General features: G+C 37.1%; 2 protein-coding genes across 4 annotated transcripts; both read left to right on the top strand.

Moving 5' to 3' along the window:
* The first annotated feature begins 8,371 nt into the window (after positions 1–8,371).
* On the top strand, positions 8,372–8,911 carry LOC125194673 (zinc finger protein JAGGED-like). Its single transcript, XM_048092918.2, has one exon. The coding sequence runs from the start codon at positions 8,372–8,374 to the stop codon at positions 8,909–8,911; it is 540 nt and encodes a 179-aa protein (XP_047948875.2).
* A 1,177-nt stretch (positions 8,912–10,088) lies between these two features.
* LOC125197456 (uncharacterized) lies at positions 10,089–14,626 on the top strand. Of its 3 annotated transcripts, none has more exons than XM_048096194.2 (4): positions 10,089–10,177; positions 10,714–10,828; positions 12,815–14,085; positions 14,171–14,626. In XM_048096194.2, the coding sequence occupies exons 1-4, from the start codon at positions 10,121–10,123 to the stop codon at positions 14,192–14,194; spliced, it is 1,467 nt and encodes a 488-aa protein (XP_047952151.2). In that variant the 5' UTR covers positions 10,089–10,120; the 3' UTR covers positions 14,195–14,626. The 3 variants fall into 3 exon arrangements, with proteins under 3 accessions (XP_047952151.2, XP_047952152.2, XP_047952153.2); XM_048096195.2 differs by having other exon boundaries at positions 10,158–10,177; positions 12,751–14,085; XM_048096196.2 differs by lacking the exons at positions 10,089–10,177; positions 10,714–10,828 and adding an exon at positions 11,772–12,494 and having other exon boundaries at positions 12,751–14,085.
* Positions 14,627–18,896: the final 4,270 nt, after the last annotated feature.

The raw sequence follows: 18,896 nt of genomic DNA, 5'->3' as shown, positions 1-18,896 counted from the left end.
CAGGCTAGCCACTCTCTCTCTCTGTCACGTCATCAACACTAAAATTCCACTTGCCACATCATCATTTTAAGCAAATAGGCTAGCCACAATAAAAATAATTCAATTTACGGAATTAAATTTATGACAAATTACGGAATTAAATTTACGAGACATATACGGGAAAATTCATTAATTTCATTTAAATAAAAAAAAGGTACATTGATTAAAAAAATTACATTAAATAAAAAAAACACATAATCAAAAAAATCGGGCTTCCACACACGAGCCTCGCCTCTCTCGTCGCCGTCACCGTCGCCGCCGCCACCCGGGACCTCCACATCTGAGCCCTTGTCTGAGCCCCCAACTGTGCTCTCGCGGCATCCAAATCGACCTGCATGCTCTCGAGCATCGAGTGAAGAAACCTCTTCTCCACGGGGTCAGTTGCGGCCTTCCAATTTTAGAAGACCGTGTACATCTGCTCTCGCGTTTTTTGACGCGAGAAGAAGGTGAGCGCGGGTGGGGGGGTTGCCGACTGGACCTCCTGGGGCGATAAGGGGGAGGATCCCCTCGCTGCCCGTTGCGCCAGCTTTTGGCCAACCGGGCGAGTGCGGCGAGCAAACGATGGAGGGGACGGAAACTCCTCAACATCCGGGGGGAGGTCGTGGGAACCGCCGCTGTTGCCGCTGTAAACGCCGGAATAATTCAGCTTCTGCTTCTTCGGCCACCCAGCTTCGACCCCGCAGTTCCAGTAGGTGGATTCCTTATAAACCCCCGGCTTGGGGAACAGACTCTCCGCTATCCTCCGGCAGTCCTCCTCAGTCTGCCCACTAGTCTGCATGCAGAGGGCGTTGGCGTACAAGCCCGAAAAGCGGCCAACCGCGGCCCTGATGCGTTCCCAGGCCTTCTGGCACTCCTTCCTGGTGAAGTCCTTTCCATGCGGACAGTTCTTCTTGTAGGCTGCTCTAATCTTAGCCCACATATTGACGATCCTCTGGTTGTTCGCAACCAGAGGATCGTCGCAAACCGGCACCCATACCTTGGACAGGGCGACGTTCTCATCGTCCGTCCACTTCCTCCGTGCGGTGGTGTCGTCAACAGCCGGCTGCGACGACTCGCCGACCACCTTGCTCTTCCTCTTGTTCTTCTTCTTCTTCTTCTTCTTCGGCGCGGCCCAACCCTGCTCTACTCCCCCCGTTGGAACGGGAGTGTCCGCCTCCTCGACATCGATCCCCAACTCCTGTAATGAGAAACGGTCATCCCCAGTGAACTGCGTCTCCACCGGGGTTGATGTGTGAGACGAAGCCGTCAAAAAGTCAAGAGTGGGACGATAGACCGTGTCCCCCCCAGCGACCCCTGCATCCCGGGCTGCAACCACCCCTGCCATACCGGCATCATCCCCATCATCTGCGGCGTCATCTGCGGCGTACCTCCCCAACCCGGCATTGCCTGCCTGCCGCTGGCCTGCCCCCCGCCCGGCATCGCCTGCCCGCCCGCCATCAATCCCATCAACTGTTGCCAAGGGTACATGTTGTACTGTCCGCCCATCTGCCCCCATCCAGACCCCACGGGTACCGTGGGTAGGGGTGGGGATTCGGTCGGTTCGGTTAGAACCGAACCGATTTGTCGGTTAATCGAATCCCATATTTTCTGAAAGCAGGAACCGAAACCGAACCCTTTGTCGGTTCGGTTATTTGAGAAACCGATCGATTCGGTCTTCGGTTCCACCGAAGTCACTGAACTCAAGTGGAATACATTCGGTAAAATAAAAAAAATATACATATTTCGTGAAATTAAAAAAAAAATACTACTACTTTGTTACTTAATATTGGAACCTGCTCGAGAATTAAAGCTGTGCAACATAAGTTAAATAATTTAATATAACATATACATTAGATAATTCCTATAATTGCACTAATCTGCTAAATAAGCATGTATATTGCGAAGTATTAGACATGTAGTAAATTTCGGACAACGGCATGCATAGAGAGAAAAGAAGAGCATACCTTCTATCCGAGCAACAACGTGGAGAGGAGAGAAGAGCAACAACGGCGTGGAGGTGGAGCAGTTGCAGAGAACGTGATAGCAGCGGCGTGGTGTGAATATTGTGAGCGGTAATTAGGTTTTTAACCTTTTTACAATTCTAATTTTTACTTTTTTAAAACTAAAATAAATATATAAAAATTAAATATTAGAAAATAACGGTTATTCGGTTCTAACCTCTCGGTTCTCGGTTAGAACCGAGAACCGCGAAAATCCTAAACTTAATAACCGAAATCGAACCTTAACCTTATTTTTTTGGTTCTCGGTAAAAAAAATGGTTCGGTTCTCGGTTCTCGACCGAGAACCGTTTCCCCAGGCCTAACCGTGGGAGTCTGAGACCCGCTCGTTGCCGGAGTAGACCGGTTGTTGTTGTCCATCTCTCGATGTTGTTCTTGTACAGAAATTTAGATAGAGAGAAAACTTGTTAAAACAAGTGGTGCAAATGAAAATGACGTGAAAATCGCGAATATATAGTGTTTCAAAAATTAAAAAAAATAATTAAAAAAAATTGCGTTGGCCGATCGCTCGCCGATCGCCAGCCTGCAATGGCGGCCAGCGCTTTCAAATCGGCGTGCGCTCGCCTAATGGCTAGCCGATTCGGCGCTAGTAAGTCTCAGTAGTTCGGCTAGCCGACCGGCTAGCGCCGTGAATCGACTAGCCGCTATTAGAGATGCTCGAACAGGATGGAAGGGAAAAGTACTTTATAGATTTTATGATAGATGAATCTCACTAATTTTAAACGTTGTCCAATTTAATATGGAATAATTTTTAACTGGGGCAACTTAAACAACAAAGTGGTTAAAACTCTCGAAACACTTAAATTTTCTGTGAATTGGATCCCTTAAAAAACGAATTTTGTTTCACTGGTTTAGAAACATCGAATGCAAAGTTACGGTAAAGTTCAATAATAAATGAAAAAGTAAGTACACACCCTGACACCCAACATAAATTGCTTTTATTTGTGCACTTAATTTACTCTCATTTGCACCTAAATTTACTTCGTTTCTCTCGTCTTTATAAAAAGAGTCATTCAATCATAAGTTTGACAAGGTGATATCATAGTCAATACCTGCTAAATTTATGATTTAAGCAAACTCCATTGTTCCTTTTTACTAATAATGCTAATTATTTTTTATTTCAGCTTCCATTGTCAGAATAGAAAGAAAAGGTATTCAGGATAAGGAGACAACATTAATTAAAAAAAATTAATAGTTTTCAAATTGAGAAGATAAGAAATTATTATATTGAAAATTTTCATTGAGTTGCACTAAATATAAAAATATATACTGTACTAGTCTCTTATGATAAAATTAAGATGTATTATAATGTTATTATAGTGACAATGTTTTACTGCTTATAACTTATGTGTCAACTGCAAGTAGAGTTGGTTAATCGAGTATCTATGGATACCTAAACCAAAAATTTCGAATAGTTGCACCCGAAAACAGGGGCGGACACACTTGGGAGAAGGATGGGGCTTAAGCCCTTGTCCAAAATTTGAATAAACCATCTATAGCCCTTACTAAATTAATGTCTTTGAAGTCTAAATCATCAAAAATTATATGATAAAAGGGCTGAACGAAATCTGAAAAGAAAAATTGCAGAAAGAAATAGAAAACAATGGCCGCCGGTTATTGCGAAGAAGAAATACTCCTTCCGTCCAAAAAAAATAGAGTACAATTATCATTTTTGGCAGTCCACAAAAAATAGAGCACATTCATTTATGGAAAGTTTTCAACCAATAATAATCATACACATCATTTCATTAACAATACTTCTCACTTACTTTTTCTCCTCTCTCTTACTTTTTTTCCCTTCTCTCTTACTTTATCAATTCTAATGTCATACACAAATTGCTCTATTTATTGTGGACGGAGGAGGTATAAAAAGATGTCTAAAAACTATGTCAATTTATTTTGTCAATTTATTTATTGATTTAAAATATAAGTTGAAAAAGTTATCTTAAAATATGTGTTTGTTCATTTATTGTTTATATTCTTTCATTTTGCCGATGATATAACAGATGATATACATGACGGTATTAAATTGAATATTGATTTTCCTTCCCAATTCATAACCTACTTTAAATAAATTGTTACTATATTAACAAATTATAAATCTATCAACAGATTTAATGTTGTGGGTTTAGTGCATTTTTATAGTTGCTGTGTTTGTGATTTTTAATAATGTATATACTCTTTTCGTTCTATAAAAGTATATAATTTTGAAACGATATGAGTTTTAAGCGCAATTTGTAAAGTAAAAGAGAGATCAAAAGAAAATTTTTAAAATATTATTAGTGAAGGACGAATTAAAATAAAAAAGATAATTACTTTTCTGGAACGAATAAAAATGAAAATAATGTATGTTTTTATGGAATGAAAGAAATTATATACTCCATAGTAGTTACGAGACATATATAGTCAGCTCCTACTAGGATATTTTTCTGCGTCCGCCTCTATCCGAAAATGTTAATGTAGCTAAACCGATCTTTATCCCATTTTACATCCAGGCATCTATCCCAATATCTGATGCGTGTATCCATACTAAACATTAAGTTTTAAATATTGGATATTATTTTTTTTGATTAATTAATAGAAAATACTAATATAATGGAACAAATACTCATTCTTCTATGTTTTAGACTGATTGATAGACTTATAATCAGAAGATCCTTCCATTAGTATATTGTAAAATAAATTAGTAATTTATATTCTCCGTCTACATAAACTCATTGCCTTGATTAATTTTTTCTTCACATGCTTAGGGACAACAATCATGCTTCAAGTATGATAAGGTTTGATCAGCTGTTTCGGGCCTTTGTCGAGCGTGGGCTCGGGTTGCTATGCAGCTATGCTCGTGTTGCAGTTGCTGACCGGGGGTTCGTGACCTTGGTTGGCCTGGATGGTTAATGTCGTTGGGGATGAGTGTGTTGTGGATTCCCTATCACCAACTACCAAATTTTTTGATAATACATTTGTGTAGGGGTGTGTTATATTGTTAAATTGCTAACTACAATTAAATGATAGACATTGGATCATGAAATCAGTGCACAAGATTATTCATCTAGGAGTATCAATACAACACACAAAAAAAATGTCAATTAGGGTATTAATGTCAATTGATTAAAAGTTAGCTATAACTAACTTTTAAAAGTATCTGAAAATTTTAAATGATTATAACTATCTCAATTTAAATTATTTTTTTATATCAAATTAAAGATAATTTTATAAGGATTCTAACGGGATCTCACTTGCATATGTTTCGATGTCAAAATTTGAAAAAATTCTAGAATTTTCGTATTTTTCAAGAAGCAGCTTAATGTCAATGTAGCTATCATAATATGTCAATGCCAAATTGTGTTGACATATTCAATGAATCTTATTGATATATTTAAAGGATATTGGCATCTAATATCATGAGACTTTCAAAAAGTTGGATTTTTCCCACGAACTTTAAAATTGACAAATAATATCAAGAACTTTACCCCCGGTTTGTGTTTTCCCACGAATGAAAAAATTTCCATAAATAATATTATGATACGAATTTGTTTTCGAAATTTCTCGACAACAATTTTGAGAGCTTCAAGTTTTTCAATCTTTGAAGGATAGCACACCCTCCAAAATTGTTCCTCAATCTATTAAAATAACATGAATTTTTTCATTCGTGGGAAAAAACAAACCGGGGGTAAAGTTCGTGATATTATTTGTCAATTTTAAAGTTCGTGGGAAAAATCTAACTTTTTAAAAGTTTCATGATATTAGATGACAATATCCTTATATTTAATATGATATATTGTCATTTTTATTCAAAAACCCTAATTTTGGTAGTTTTCTTATCCTTTTAAATTTAAATAATAATAAAATAAAATTACACATGACAATTAATCTAATAATTTTAAATTAATTGTAGTTAACAATTAAAGGTTGAGTTAAAAATTGATCACTCCCCCTTTTATATCTATGCATATTCTTGATAGGTTAACAATCATGATGTTACTGGATAGCGATAAACCCACCTTCGGGCTTCTTGAATTGGGCCGTTAATTTTGTTAATGAATTGGGCTGTAAATAGGGCTGGGAATTCGGTCATCGGTTAGTCGGTTAACCGATGACCGAACCGAATCACAACGATTCTCGGTTAACTGATAACCAATATTCCGAGAATGTCAGCTATCGGTTCGGTTTCGATTCCAAATGCTAGGCGACTGGATCGGTTCTCGGTTAACTGAGAACCGATCGGTTAGAACCAATTAGAGCCGCCCAAAACTAATCATGCAGCCCTTCTTTTCCTTCCCTATTCTACTCTCACGGAGCAGCACAACCTCCTCCACACCACGCAACCGGCAACCATAATTTCCGGCGCTGCTTCCCTTCCCACCGGCCGTTACTGCGACGCTCCGCCACGGACCCGCGCCTCCGTCTTCTCTTCACTCTGGATTTTGGCATTTTCAATATAATCACCAGTTCACCACCATTTTAAACATAAATATGTTTTTACAAATATATGAAACGTTAAGAGCAATTGGCACAAGTGGTTGGCTGGCTGTTTTTCTTACCCATTGGCAAGGGATCGAATCCCAGCAGCAATGTTTTATACTCTTTTATTCGGTTACATCGGTTAACCGAAACCGAACCTACCCGAATTCGGTTAGGAACCGAACCAAACCGAAACCATTTCGGTTCCGATTCTTCATTTTCGGTCAATTGAGGACTCGGTTAACCGATCGGTCGGTTCGGTCTCTAACCGAACCGACCGAATTCTCTGCCCCAGCCGTAAACTTTTTCTTTTCCTTTTCCTTTTTTTTTCGATGTGATTGTTAATTGTTTACTTTTTCTTTTCCTTTTTTGGTTAATTGTTTTGTGGTTGATGGTGCAAGGACATCCTTTTATGGGAAAAGAATTTATGTTTTGTGTGTATTTTAATAAGTGCATTTTATTATTTTTTTTATCCCGCTTCACTTAAAATGTTTCTTCTGAATTCTGAGTAGTAAAAGATTTTTAAAAGTTGTACTCTCTGGCACATAATAGATATTATACTTTTCTTTTTAGTTTGTCCCATAAAAGATAGATGTCACACTTTTCTTTTTAGTTTGTCTCATAAAAGATGTTGCATTTCTTTTTTTAGAAAAAGCTTCCCCTCGCATTAATATAAATATAATATTTTCTCTCTCTACTTAACACACAAAATAACATCTCCTAAAATTTCGTGTCATTTTTTAGTGTGCTATCTATTATGGGACGGAGAGAATATTATATTAATCGAGTGAGAAAAAAAATAAAATCTAGTGAGAAAAAAGGAAAAGAGGTTAAGTTTATCGTTTTTTTTTTGAAAAATGACTTAAATAGTTATTATTTAGATTTATTTAATGCCGCAATATTAAAGCTGATTTTATGGAAAAGACTAAAGAACCAAACAAGGTTACAAGAATAGGTAAGAATTTCTTATAGGAATATATTAATAGATTCAAATATTACTATAATAACCATATACGAATCATCCATCCTTTGAATTCAATTACCAATAAAATAATGAGAATATTGCCGAACACAAATAAAATAATATGGTATTCACTGGGGATTCAATTCAGTTCATGAACGGTCCTAGTCTTGATAAGCCCATACTTGGAAACATTAGCATTACACTAATTTATTTGTAAATTATGTTTATTAACAAATAAATCCAATGGTTTGGGAGATGGGTCAGAGATATGAACTAAGTATGACAGAAATCCAGCTGACACTAACATTTTTACTTTAATTGTAAGTACATATTAATCTTAAAACAACAAAACAATCGAACGAACATTTTTTTTACTTTAAAGGACATGTAGTACTTATAATTAAACAATCAAGGATCCATTGTTTCTGGTTATAGGTAATCATTAATGGTTTAATTAAAATGACTAATTATCAGCATAATCCTATTCAAAAATAGTTATTTCTAATTACAATTATGCTTTAGTTTTGAATTTGCCAACTAATGGTGAAGGTAGGTAGTTAAAGATAGTAGTAGTACTTAAGAGATAAAGCAAAACACCAATGGCATGTGTAGATAGACACAAGACTGTATTCAAATTCTCCTCAATATTTGGTAACTGAAAATCCAACCAAAATTCATCACCCTGCTTTATTAGGAAACTACTTGAAAATATTACAGAATGGCATAAACCTGTAAAGCAATGTTTAAGGAAAATCTTTATGCTATTTTACCATCTTTATCATCCATCTAATCCACTCCTCTACAAATTCATCTCTACAAAAGGTCAAATTAGCCTACCCAAAATTTCACATCTCCTTTTCCTAGTTCAAACATGTTGTCACAAAAAATTAGTACTACTACTAATGAAGATATGAAAAAGAAATCAGTGATGAAAGGCTGTCCATTGCTAGATTTGAACCAATCCTTAGAAGAAACAGTTATGCATCCAAAGGCAACAGAGGAGGAGCCCGAATACGGCTGCAACTTCTGCCCGAAGAAGTTCTCTAACAAGCAAGCGCTGGGCGGGCATCAAAACGCCCACAAACTTGACAAGGTCGGGCAAAAGAGACCCCGCCAACGACAACAAGGATGCCCCGGTAACGCCATTAGTCCAAATTCCTTCCACCATAAGAGGGCACACTACATTCCATATATGGAGCATCAATCTCAGCCAGTAAGATTTGGTGGCTTTTGCACTATTCCAAAACAGCCCTTTATACCCCAAATGCATGCCCCTGGTCCTGGATCCATGTTCCGAATAATGCCTGGTGCACCGCATCCCTTTATGGGACGAGGTGCAAGTACGCCTAAAGAGAGATCCACAGCGGCCGTTGGAAACAACTACGAAGCAGGCCGTCATGGGCACATTCAGCATCCAGAAGATGGCCTTGATTTAACATTAAAGCTTTAATCATGTTGCTTCTATTTTATGCTGTTATTTCCAGTTTTCCATCAATTCTATCAGATGTTTTTCCATGAATAAAGTCTCCAGTTCTCAACTTCTGCATACTTGGGAATATATAAGTAATACACATTTTCATCTTGAATGCATAGTAGAACTAGTAACCATAAAAGGTTTTTTATCTTAGAGATTTATTAGTTTATTACTCCATTTATATAGTTGCAATTAATTTGTTAGAGATAAATTTATATCTTAGAGTTTGATTTGGTTTAAGTCCTTCCGAGTCTAGTAGAGTACTATCTTTTAGAATTTTATTCAAATTGGAGTTTTTCATAGTCTTATAAACATGGCTTTGTTTTAGAATTTTATTCAAATTGGAGTCATACACACTTTCCAATTTAAGAACCTCTTTTGTAAGAAATAACCTCTTGCATAAATAATTTCATAGGTAGTTGTAAGAAATCCAAACAAAAGCAAACAGAAAAATATCCAATTTAAGAAACTATTTTCATTCGAATTGATACTACTTCAATGATCAAAGTAATCAAGAGACAAAACTTTAGCATGATTTTTATTAAATAGTGCACAATATGATCATCAAAGAGAAATGCCTAGCTCCTTCATCAACTAAAAATCACCAAAATCAAGACACAAAACTTGTACTGCTAATTTCAATATCTGGATATTCAAGAATTTTAGCGATCTCTTTAAGCGAAGCCTCAGATACATCCCAAAAATTTTCCTCACTCCCAATATTTAGCGATAATTATAAATTATTATAAATTGAAAATACGTACTTATATAGCAAAATTACTTCACTAAAAAAGTAGAAAATATACATAAAATATTTAAAGCTAAAAACCTTGAAAATTGTTAAAAATTAAAAATCCTAAAAAATATTCCCTTTCGGTCCAATATAATCCACTAACAATACTCAAATTATTTTTTCTTGCTATTTTTCTCTTGCATTAAAACTCATGTAGTCCCAAATGTCTTTAATTTTATGGGACGAAGGGAGTAGTATAAAACTACGGAGTATCTCATAAATATTTTAATACTCCATTAAATTGATAATTATATGCTAATCATAATCTATTTCCAGTTGAACATAAGATTTCCTGATTAGATGTAATAACTAAAGGCAAAAATTTGAAGTCTCTACACCTCTACTGCTCCACATATTCCTCAACTGTTTAAACAGAAATAAGAAGAAATAAGATGGAAAAGCAACGGCGCAGCAACTCATTCATGTCTACTCCCAAGAGAAGTGCAAATGTACGCAGCCTTCATATTTCTACTTCTTAACTGCATCAGTGTGTTTTTCTCTGCTTTTGATTGTCTGATGGTCTTCTTCCTTGTTGATTGTGGGATAAAATTGTAACCCGGTAACAGGAACCTTTTCAGTCATACCTGAAATTTCGTCAATTGGATCATAATGGCTGCAATTTCGTTTCATTTTGAAAAAACCCTATGTTTACATTTTGATAATCAGTATTCATCATAAGTATATTGCTTGCATTCCTTCTGGCTCTACCAAACATATCTTCTCTCCACACTATGCAAACAAAAACCTTGTTTACTTGTTATTGACTGATCCCCTGCTTGTATGGCTAAAGCCAATGTGTTCTGCTACCTATGCTGGTTGTGCAATTTTACCGATTATACCGATGGACTAGATTTCCAAGGATAATTTTCAGTTTTTGTGCAAGCTTGAGTTTAAATGTGGATGTAAAGGTTATGAAATAGTACTACATGTTTTCTGTGCCAATTTCCCTCATCAGTGGATCATGTATGGAATTTCCTTTATGCAGTTGGCCTTATTGTTTATGACTTCGACGATTGTCCGGACGTTATTATCAATGAAATGCAGGACACACTGCAGGACTTGGCATGCTGGTATGGTATATACCTGGCCATCAGTGCGAGGTAGATCAATTCTTAACTTGTTGTAATTCATAATTTTCTTGGATTTCAGCACCTTGTGTTGCTCTTCCTTTTCCTAATTCTTGTGTGGAAGAACTTATGCTGAATGGGGTATTCTTGTGTGGAAGAGTTGTCTTGAGATTTTTCTTTCTTTATATGTGGTAGCTTAGCTTGTGTCTGATTGTTATGACTTGCAAGAAGACAAGTGTTTTAACTTTTTTTTTTATTAAAAAGATACAGTATTTAATTATAAATTATGTTTTAATGTATTTTGTTTCAAATAATATTGTACATGTAGTTTACTAAAAATACTTTTTATAAATTACATAAATCATACTACTACAAAGTAGCTTAATATACAATATGATTTCTTGTTCTTATGTTTGTATGATAATCCGTAACGGTAAATGGTGTTTACATAACTATATTTATTTATACTACATAGGACGCTTAAGTGTCGTTCGGTTGGGATTAAGTTGTGGGATTATTTTAGTTGGAGAGATGTGAGAATGACTTATTATCATATGATTATCCATCTAGGACTAAATTGTGAGATTCAATCTCATGAACCAAACATAATAAAAATTTAATCATGGAGATATGATCTTTCAAACTGAACATGTAGCATATTTGAATTCAGAAGTATTAGAATGTGGCCTTATAGTTTGTGATGGGTTTTGCAATTGATTGGATAGACACAATCTGGATACTATATTACATATTTACATTTCATCTTATATTTGTTTAATTTATATGTTTGATTTACATTTTACAGCAATATAGATCAACATCATATAAATCAATAGGAAAAACTATGCTAGTAATTACATAGCTGTCTTTGCAAAAAATTTTCATATCCATTCTGTTATTTGATTTTCCGCAATGGTCTCAACCATCACATATTTATTTAGAGTTATCACCTCAAAAGGAAATTAGTGGTGGTAATCACCATGTAATATCAACAAATCTCTTCTCAAAGGGAGGAAAAGTGCTGTTAAAAACTAGTGAAGGAAAACGAGTCTGGTTTAGAATACGTCCATGCTGATTTTGGCAGAATGGAGTTAAGCTTATGAAATATATTTTTTATGTCACTTCCAATTTTCAAGAGCTTAAATTCCCCTGCCAAAATCTGCCGCATGCCTTAGACATTTGAGCTAAAAAATATAACTTCTCTTTATAACAAAGAAAAAGGCATGTTTGGGTGGTTGGTTTTGGTTAAGATCTGATGAAATCTAAGCCAGTTTTTTTTTTGTAAAAGGAAATACAAGAATCTCGTTACAAAAGAGTGCTCATCAACCACTTGATCTTTTTGTTTCAATTTGCAATTCAATTTCAGTTTCAGAAATTTTGTTCTAAGCCTTTCTTCAAGATTTTCACCTTACATACTTGTAAATCTTGTAGCCGTTTCCATCTTCATGCATTCCTCTTGTTGACTGGGTTTCTTTTCTTATTGTTTGGGACTTTTTTCTCATTCTTGGAATCCTAGAGTTTGTCTTTTAGCTTTTGTTATATGGTTCAAGAAAATATTTGCTCTTGAACCAAGATCCTTTTGATTGCTTTGATTCTTCTTCCATGCGATCTTCTTTTCTTTATATAAAAACATCTAAACTTTGTGCTTCGAGGGCTACCCCATTTTTGAGTGATTCTGATCTTTATCCCAGAGAAATAGGTGAGAATAATTTCTTCATCGTTGTATGTTAATCCTATGAATAACATTACAAATATGTATATATAAGATTCTCATTTGAACATTTTCCTATATAAGTATACGTACATGCATATGTCTGCACATGTGCATGCATTTGAATCGTTAACATAGGGGCATTAGGAAGGAGAAGGGATTTGAACAAACATGAGTATCATCATTATTAAGTTAAATTGAATACGTAACTAGTACTAATGTGGATTTCACCTTGTATCTCCAGATACAAGGCTAGTTGTTTATACACCTGGAGATGGCTAACATCTGCACAGTGATGTCCGAATCAGAGATTACTTCACTTAAGGACGCACTTTGTGCTCAGCAGAAGCTTCTGCAGAAGCTTTACGTTGAGTTGGATGCAGAAAGAGAAGCTTCTGCCACTGCAGCCAGTGAAGCTTTATCTGTGATATTGCGTCTACAAGGAGAGAAGGCTGCGGTCAAAATGGAGGCGGAGCAGTATAAGAGATTGGCGGAGGAAAGGATGTGTCATGCTGAGGAATCTTTCGCATTAATTGAAGATATGATCACCGAGAAAGAAATGGAGGTGGCCGAGTTAGATTATCAAGTCCAAACGTATAGGTATCAGCTGATGAGCATGGGTTTCGATGTTCCTTCTGGTGATGATATGAACATTCCTGAAAACCTATTGCACAGACACGAATGTGTATCCGGAGAAACATGCCTTCACTTGAAATGCAAGAAGGCTTTGCTCGACTTAGAAGGTTCCACTAATGTAGATGTAGATGTATTTTCTAAGCCTGTAGAGGAGGAACAGTCGGGCCAGGAAACAAACGAGTGTTCCTCGTTTGTCTCAGGTTCAGAGAGGAAGGTTGATGGTTCAACTCATGAAGGCATGTTTTCTTATGCCGAGCAGATAAAGGAGTTAGAGGTTTTGGTAAAAGATATGACAGGAGCTAACGTAACAGGCTCTGTTAGTGAAGCCCTGACTCCAGCCATTTCTAAAAAGCCAAGTCTAGCAAATCTATCTTCATATTCAGGAGATTCATCACAAGACACTAAAGCTGTTCATTCCCCTCGTCCTCCAATGGTACATGATGTCTTTGAGGTTCCGCAGGTTGACCAGTTACCCATATCTTATGAAGCTGGCAAAGCCAGTGAGATCCTTGAGATCCGAGACGAAGCTCAACCATCAAGCAAAGTTTGTCAAGCTAGCCAAGATCCCGAATCTGTGAAAAAGATTGCCAAAAATGAACCTGACTGGCTGAAGAAGCTACTGGACTCGACTGACCACGACAAAAATCTATGTAAACCAAGTGATATTGCTGCTATTGATCGCGGGATTGTCCAACCTACAGCAAGTGGTGACGTTGCTTTTGTCAAACCAAGAAGGCGTACTAATGTATCTGAATCCAATTTTGATCAACTTGAGAGGAATCCAGAGATGACGGCACAAGCTTCAGAGAGAGAGGAAGAGCTGATACTGTTGAAAGAGATCTGGAAGAAACTAAGTTTGTTACAGGATCAGATTGCCATTCAGAAAGTGAAAGTGAAGAAATCTTTCCCAGCCAACGAGCCATCCTTGCAACCTCTAGCTGAGGTACTCATTTCTATCATATCTTCAGTGGACATTCCCGTTTCTGAATAAAAATTTTACCTTGCTTTCTGGTCCACTGATAATGCAGATGATGGTCTCCTTTTGGCTTTGATGAAGCAGTGAATTACAGAAATCTGACATTCACATTCAGACATCTCTATGTTAGAATGTCATATCTTTCTCTATTCTACCTCACCAACATCTGATTTGTTTGTAAAAGAATCTTCACTTACAGTATTGTAGTCCAAGGCGGGGTTGATACGATCTGCCCAGCTGATGAAGCGTATTGCCAGCTGCAAGATGCTCACTTTGTACAGATTCAGTAGTATCCACCCTTCTTATTTTTTTTTTCTACTTACAGAAGAGAGTTTATTTCTATTTTTTCACACTTTCTGATGTATACACCTGTATCTGGAAAGCGTTTTCGTTGTTTTCAGCCACAATATTTGGGTAGCTGTCATACGATGTAATTGTGTAACACCCGTTGCGTTACACAAGATGCTTGTTTTATAGTACTACTGATAATAGTTTTCCAGTTTCTGAATTGGTTATTCACCATTCTTGCTGCTTTGTTTTTGGTTTTTCTGTTGGTCATGTCAGGCTTAAAAGATTGATATTTCTGTTTGAAAATCTAGTTCATGTCTGGTTGAATATTTTGCCAAAAGCACCCCAAAAAGCCAACTTTAAAGAGAGACTACAAAGTACAGACTTACTCCAGAACTGTTTTAGTGTGATAGTTCAACATCTGTTCTTGTAATTCTGTCCCTCCGGAACTAACTGAGCTGCCCCTGCGGGCCAGATCGTTCAATATCTGTATTTTGCCATACACATTCTTAGGCGAGGATTAATCCATTTAAAAATATGATATAAAATTATATTTTTGCTTTTATAAAAAGTATGAATAAGTTTCTCATATTAATATTGATAACTAATAAGAAGCTAAAATGAGGATTAATTATTTAATGAAAAGGTAAAAATGTAAATCATTAATCAATCAACTAATGATGAATTAAGTTAAATTGATTATTATGGTTTCTTAAAGAGGGGCTTCCAATTTTGGGCCATTGGGCAGATATATTAAGTTTCTCTTGACTATCTCAAACTGGGGGCTAAATCAGATGAACTCTATTTTCCACTATTGCTATCTATATAATGTTGTTTCAACAAAAGTCATGCAAGTGGCAGGAAAATAATATAGTAGTATTTGGCTTCATTTGGGATCTTACCAGACAAAAAGGTTAGCATAGCCCATTACTTCTCCTAGCTATCGAGATACAAGCCTATGCTGGTGAATATTAAAAAAAATTCTAATATCGATCTAAATTTAATTTCTATTCCCTCTGTTTATAAAATACTAGTACTATATTATATTTTATTTTTTCAAAACGTCTATAAACTTTTATTTACTTTTTTATCGATTTGAGAGTGTACTTCAAATCTTCCTCCATTCCACAGCAATAATAGAGGCAATTCATTTTCTACACTCGTTTTGAAAAAATGATATTAAATAGTTAAAGTCGAGAGAGTGTAAAGTAAGAGAAAGAATAATGTAGAGAAGAGTCTTATCTACAATATTCTCTCTCTTACTTTACTTTTTCTCTACTTTAACTATTTATAATTATTTTTTAAAAATGAGTGCGCAAAATGAAATGTCTCTATTACTGTGGAGGAGGGAGTGAAAAATATCATTATAAATATTTTAATAAAATTGAGAAAGTGAAAAAGTTTTATTATTAATATGCTTAGAGCACTCACAATAGTGGACTAGCGCGTGAATTAGCGGTTAGATTTGAACCTCTTATACTAATAAAAATCTGACTATGGGAAGGAGGACAGGTTCTCACTAACAACCATTTTATGAAAATTTTGTTAGGCTTAGAGCATCCACAATAGTGGATTAGCGCGCGGACTAGTCTACTATTGCGATCGGCTAGCGGTTGACGGACGAGCGCGAACTAGTGCACGGACTAGCGATTTTTTTTAAATTTTTTTTCAAAACTCTTTATATACGGCTCGTTGCAGTTCATTTTCATTTGCAGCACTTGTATTAACGAATTTCTTTTCTTTCATTCTACATTTTTCTCTACATCCCGAAATGGCTGATGCTGGTGGTAGTGGTGGGGATGTTGATGACGTACGCCGGCGAATTAACGAAGAGATGCGGGCCTATACGTCCGGGGAGATAAATCAGCTGATACAAGCGGCCTTGCAGCAGCAGCAGCCGGCGGTACCTCGCCCCATCCGTCATCGAGCTATAGTTCCCCGGGACCACATCGCTGCACACCAACGGTTGTATGACAACTATTTCGCTGAGCAGCCGCGGTTTGGGGACAACTTTTTCAGGCGGCGTTTTAGGATGCACAGTGATCTATTTATGCGTATCGTGAACGCTTTAGAGCGTCGGTACAAGTATTTCCGGTTCAGGTTGGATGCGAATGGCAGACCAGGTATCTCGCCTATACAGAAGTGCATTGCTGCAATTAGGCAGTTGGCCTACGGAGGAGCGACCGACATGTTCGACGAGTACCTCCACATCGGCGAGACGACTGCCCGCGATTGTCTCAAGCATTTTTGTCAAGGAGTCATTGAGATATTCAGGGATAGGTATCTTCCGAAGCCTACCCCTGAAGACTGTCAGGCTCTGATGCAGATGCACGGGAATGTGCACGGGTTTTCGAAGATGTTGGGCAACATAGATTGTATGCATTGGGAGTGGAAGAACTGCCCCATCGCCTGGAAAGGGATGTACACGACCGATTTCAAAGGCAAGAATCCCACGATAATCCTCGAAGCCGTAGCTGACTACTGGCTGTGGATATTGATGAGTCTCGTTCTAGGCCTTGGTTACTGGTCAGTATAACGTGCTTTATTGGACAATATCTCCAAAATAGCTACTAAAGTGTGCAGGTTAAGGTACTAAATCAGGAGGAAAGGATCGGAAGAAATTCGAGTGAAAAAGCAGCAAAAGGTGTGCAAACTGGTTAATATGAGCAGAATAGGTGCAAACTAGCTAGGATGGATGCCATGGAACTGGACACGAGAAGGAAGGACTTGCTTGGAACAATCAACTACTAAAGAGGGGAAAAATTGTCATTTCGCATGAAGAGGCAGCCCTAGAAATTAGGGCAAGCCACCCTATAAATAGGAGCTGAACATAAGGGGACTTATCACTTACAACTCATTTTTTTTGGGGAAAATAGCTCCATTAGCTCTAAGTTCCACACTCTAAATCCAGTAGCCTGCCTTGAAGATTCCGGCCACCTGCTGGCGAGGAGCATCATGTCTGATTCATTCCAGCCGCCGTAGTCCAGTTCCAGTTTCAGAAGAGGCCATCAGCCATTTACATGCTTTCTTTTAATGCTTTCTTAGTTTAAGAACTTGTTTTACTTGCATTTGTCTCGGATTTCAGTAGTTAAATCTGTTTGAAGCATCTTTTGGTTTGAATGTTTGAATGAAGTTAAGTTTTTATGGTTTTATTTGAGTTTTAGCTTTGCTATTGCTTTAAATCTCTCTATTTAGCTAGATCTGATAGTTTCATGTTGATTTTTGTTGTTTGAGTGCTTGAATCTGCCTAACTTTGTTAGATCTAGTTTTTCCCTAAATGTTTACATGTTTTAATCGGTTTAAATCTCTCAAAAATGCATGGAATTCGTTTCTGTTTGTTTCTGTCACCTGTCCTATTGACCAGTTGATAAGGCTCGTTTCATGCATCGGTTTAGGGTTAAAATTCTGTGCATTTGGGGCGCTAATGTGCGTTATTGAGTTCAGGTGCGAAGTAAATCTGCCGGACCCAGGAGTTGTTGTTACCGGACCTGGCAGATGCAAAAGAGATGAAATTGAAGCAAAATCAGAAGTCGCCGTTCGGACCTGGGATAATCAAAAGTTGGCGACAGGAGCAGAATGGAGCGAGAGCAGATTATTTTAAAAGGGTCTTACTAAAGGGCAAGGGCGTAAAATCACCAGAGGGATACCCTAGGGATCAGAGCCTCACATATATAAAGAGCTCGACCTTGAAGAACAAGAAATCCGTGAACAGCCACTTCTACGCTCTCCTAGCTCTAGTTCTAGTTCTCTACTTCAAATTTTTATCTTCGACTGCTGCGCACTTGGACATGGAGGATTCTGTCCACCGTGGTTCTCATCGTCGTCATTGTCATTTTGCTGTGTAACACCGCCTTGTGGAGGCGAAGAAACAATTTTATTTGCTTTCGTTTAGTACCTTGTTGGTTTTTAAGTTTCGCAACTCTAGTTTCTTGCTTTGATCTGCTGGATTCAGACTTATTTACAGTTATTATGGAAGTTTATGTCTGTTTTTGGTTGGATATCTCTGAGTTTATGTTAATCTCTTGTTTTTAGCCTTCGCTCTTAGTTTGTTGTTGGATGTCTGGAGTTGAGATCTATTATTTTGTTGTTAGAGGTTGGGGATTTGCATATGGAGATGTTTGGATTTGTTGAATCGATGTGTTTTGGAGTTGAAGTTTCGCACATTTGGTGCTTGATGTTTACGTTATGCATGAGTATGGCTATTTACTTTCTGTTCTTTGCATCCTTTAGGTCCAGTAGCGTAGATCTGTTAGTTTAGGCTTTAATTTCTCATTTTAAGTCTAGATCTAGAGTTTGCTTTGTTTTCATGGTGTTTAATACTCTGTTTTCTCTGCTATTCTCGTTTGATTCCTGAAGAAGATGAAGTTGTCGGTAGTTAGAACCAGATCTGCTTTATGTCAGTACTTTTCTGCATGTACTTTACTTTTTCTGCATATCTGCTAGACCTGTCAGTACAATCTACTTTGTCGCTTTTACCTTTCTGCATGCTT

The sequence above is a fragment of the Salvia hispanica genome, chromosome 4 (genome assembly GCF_029641045.1).
Source record: "Salvia hispanica isolate PSC_SH4W2 chromosome 4, Shi_PSC_v1, whole genome shotgun sequence".
Lineage (NCBI taxonomy): Eukaryota > Viridiplantae > Streptophyta > Magnoliopsida > Lamiales > Lamiaceae > Salvia > Salvia hispanica.
Note: the sequence above shows the minus strand (reverse complement) of the source record. Positions and strands in the feature narration are given on the sequence as shown.

Excerpts from the sequence above, each read along its gene's own strand:
- LOC125197456 (XM_048096194.2), top strand. The coding sequence starts at position 10,121 with ATGGAAAAGCAACGGCGCAGCAACTCATTCATGTCTACTCCCAAGAGA. Across the intron at positions 10,178-10,713 it reads CTCCCAAGAGAAGTGCAAAT|TTGGCCTTATTGTTTATGAC; the intron begins GTACGCAGCCTT and ends TCCTTTATGCAG. Across the intron at positions 10,829-12,814 it reads TACCTGGCCATCAGTGCGAG|AGATTACTTCACTTAAGGAC; the intron begins GTAGATCAATTC and ends TGTCCGAATCAG.
- LOC125194673 (XM_048092918.2), top strand. The coding sequence starts at position 8,372 with ATGAAAAAGAAATCAGTGATGAAAGGCTGTCCATTGCTAGATTTGAAC.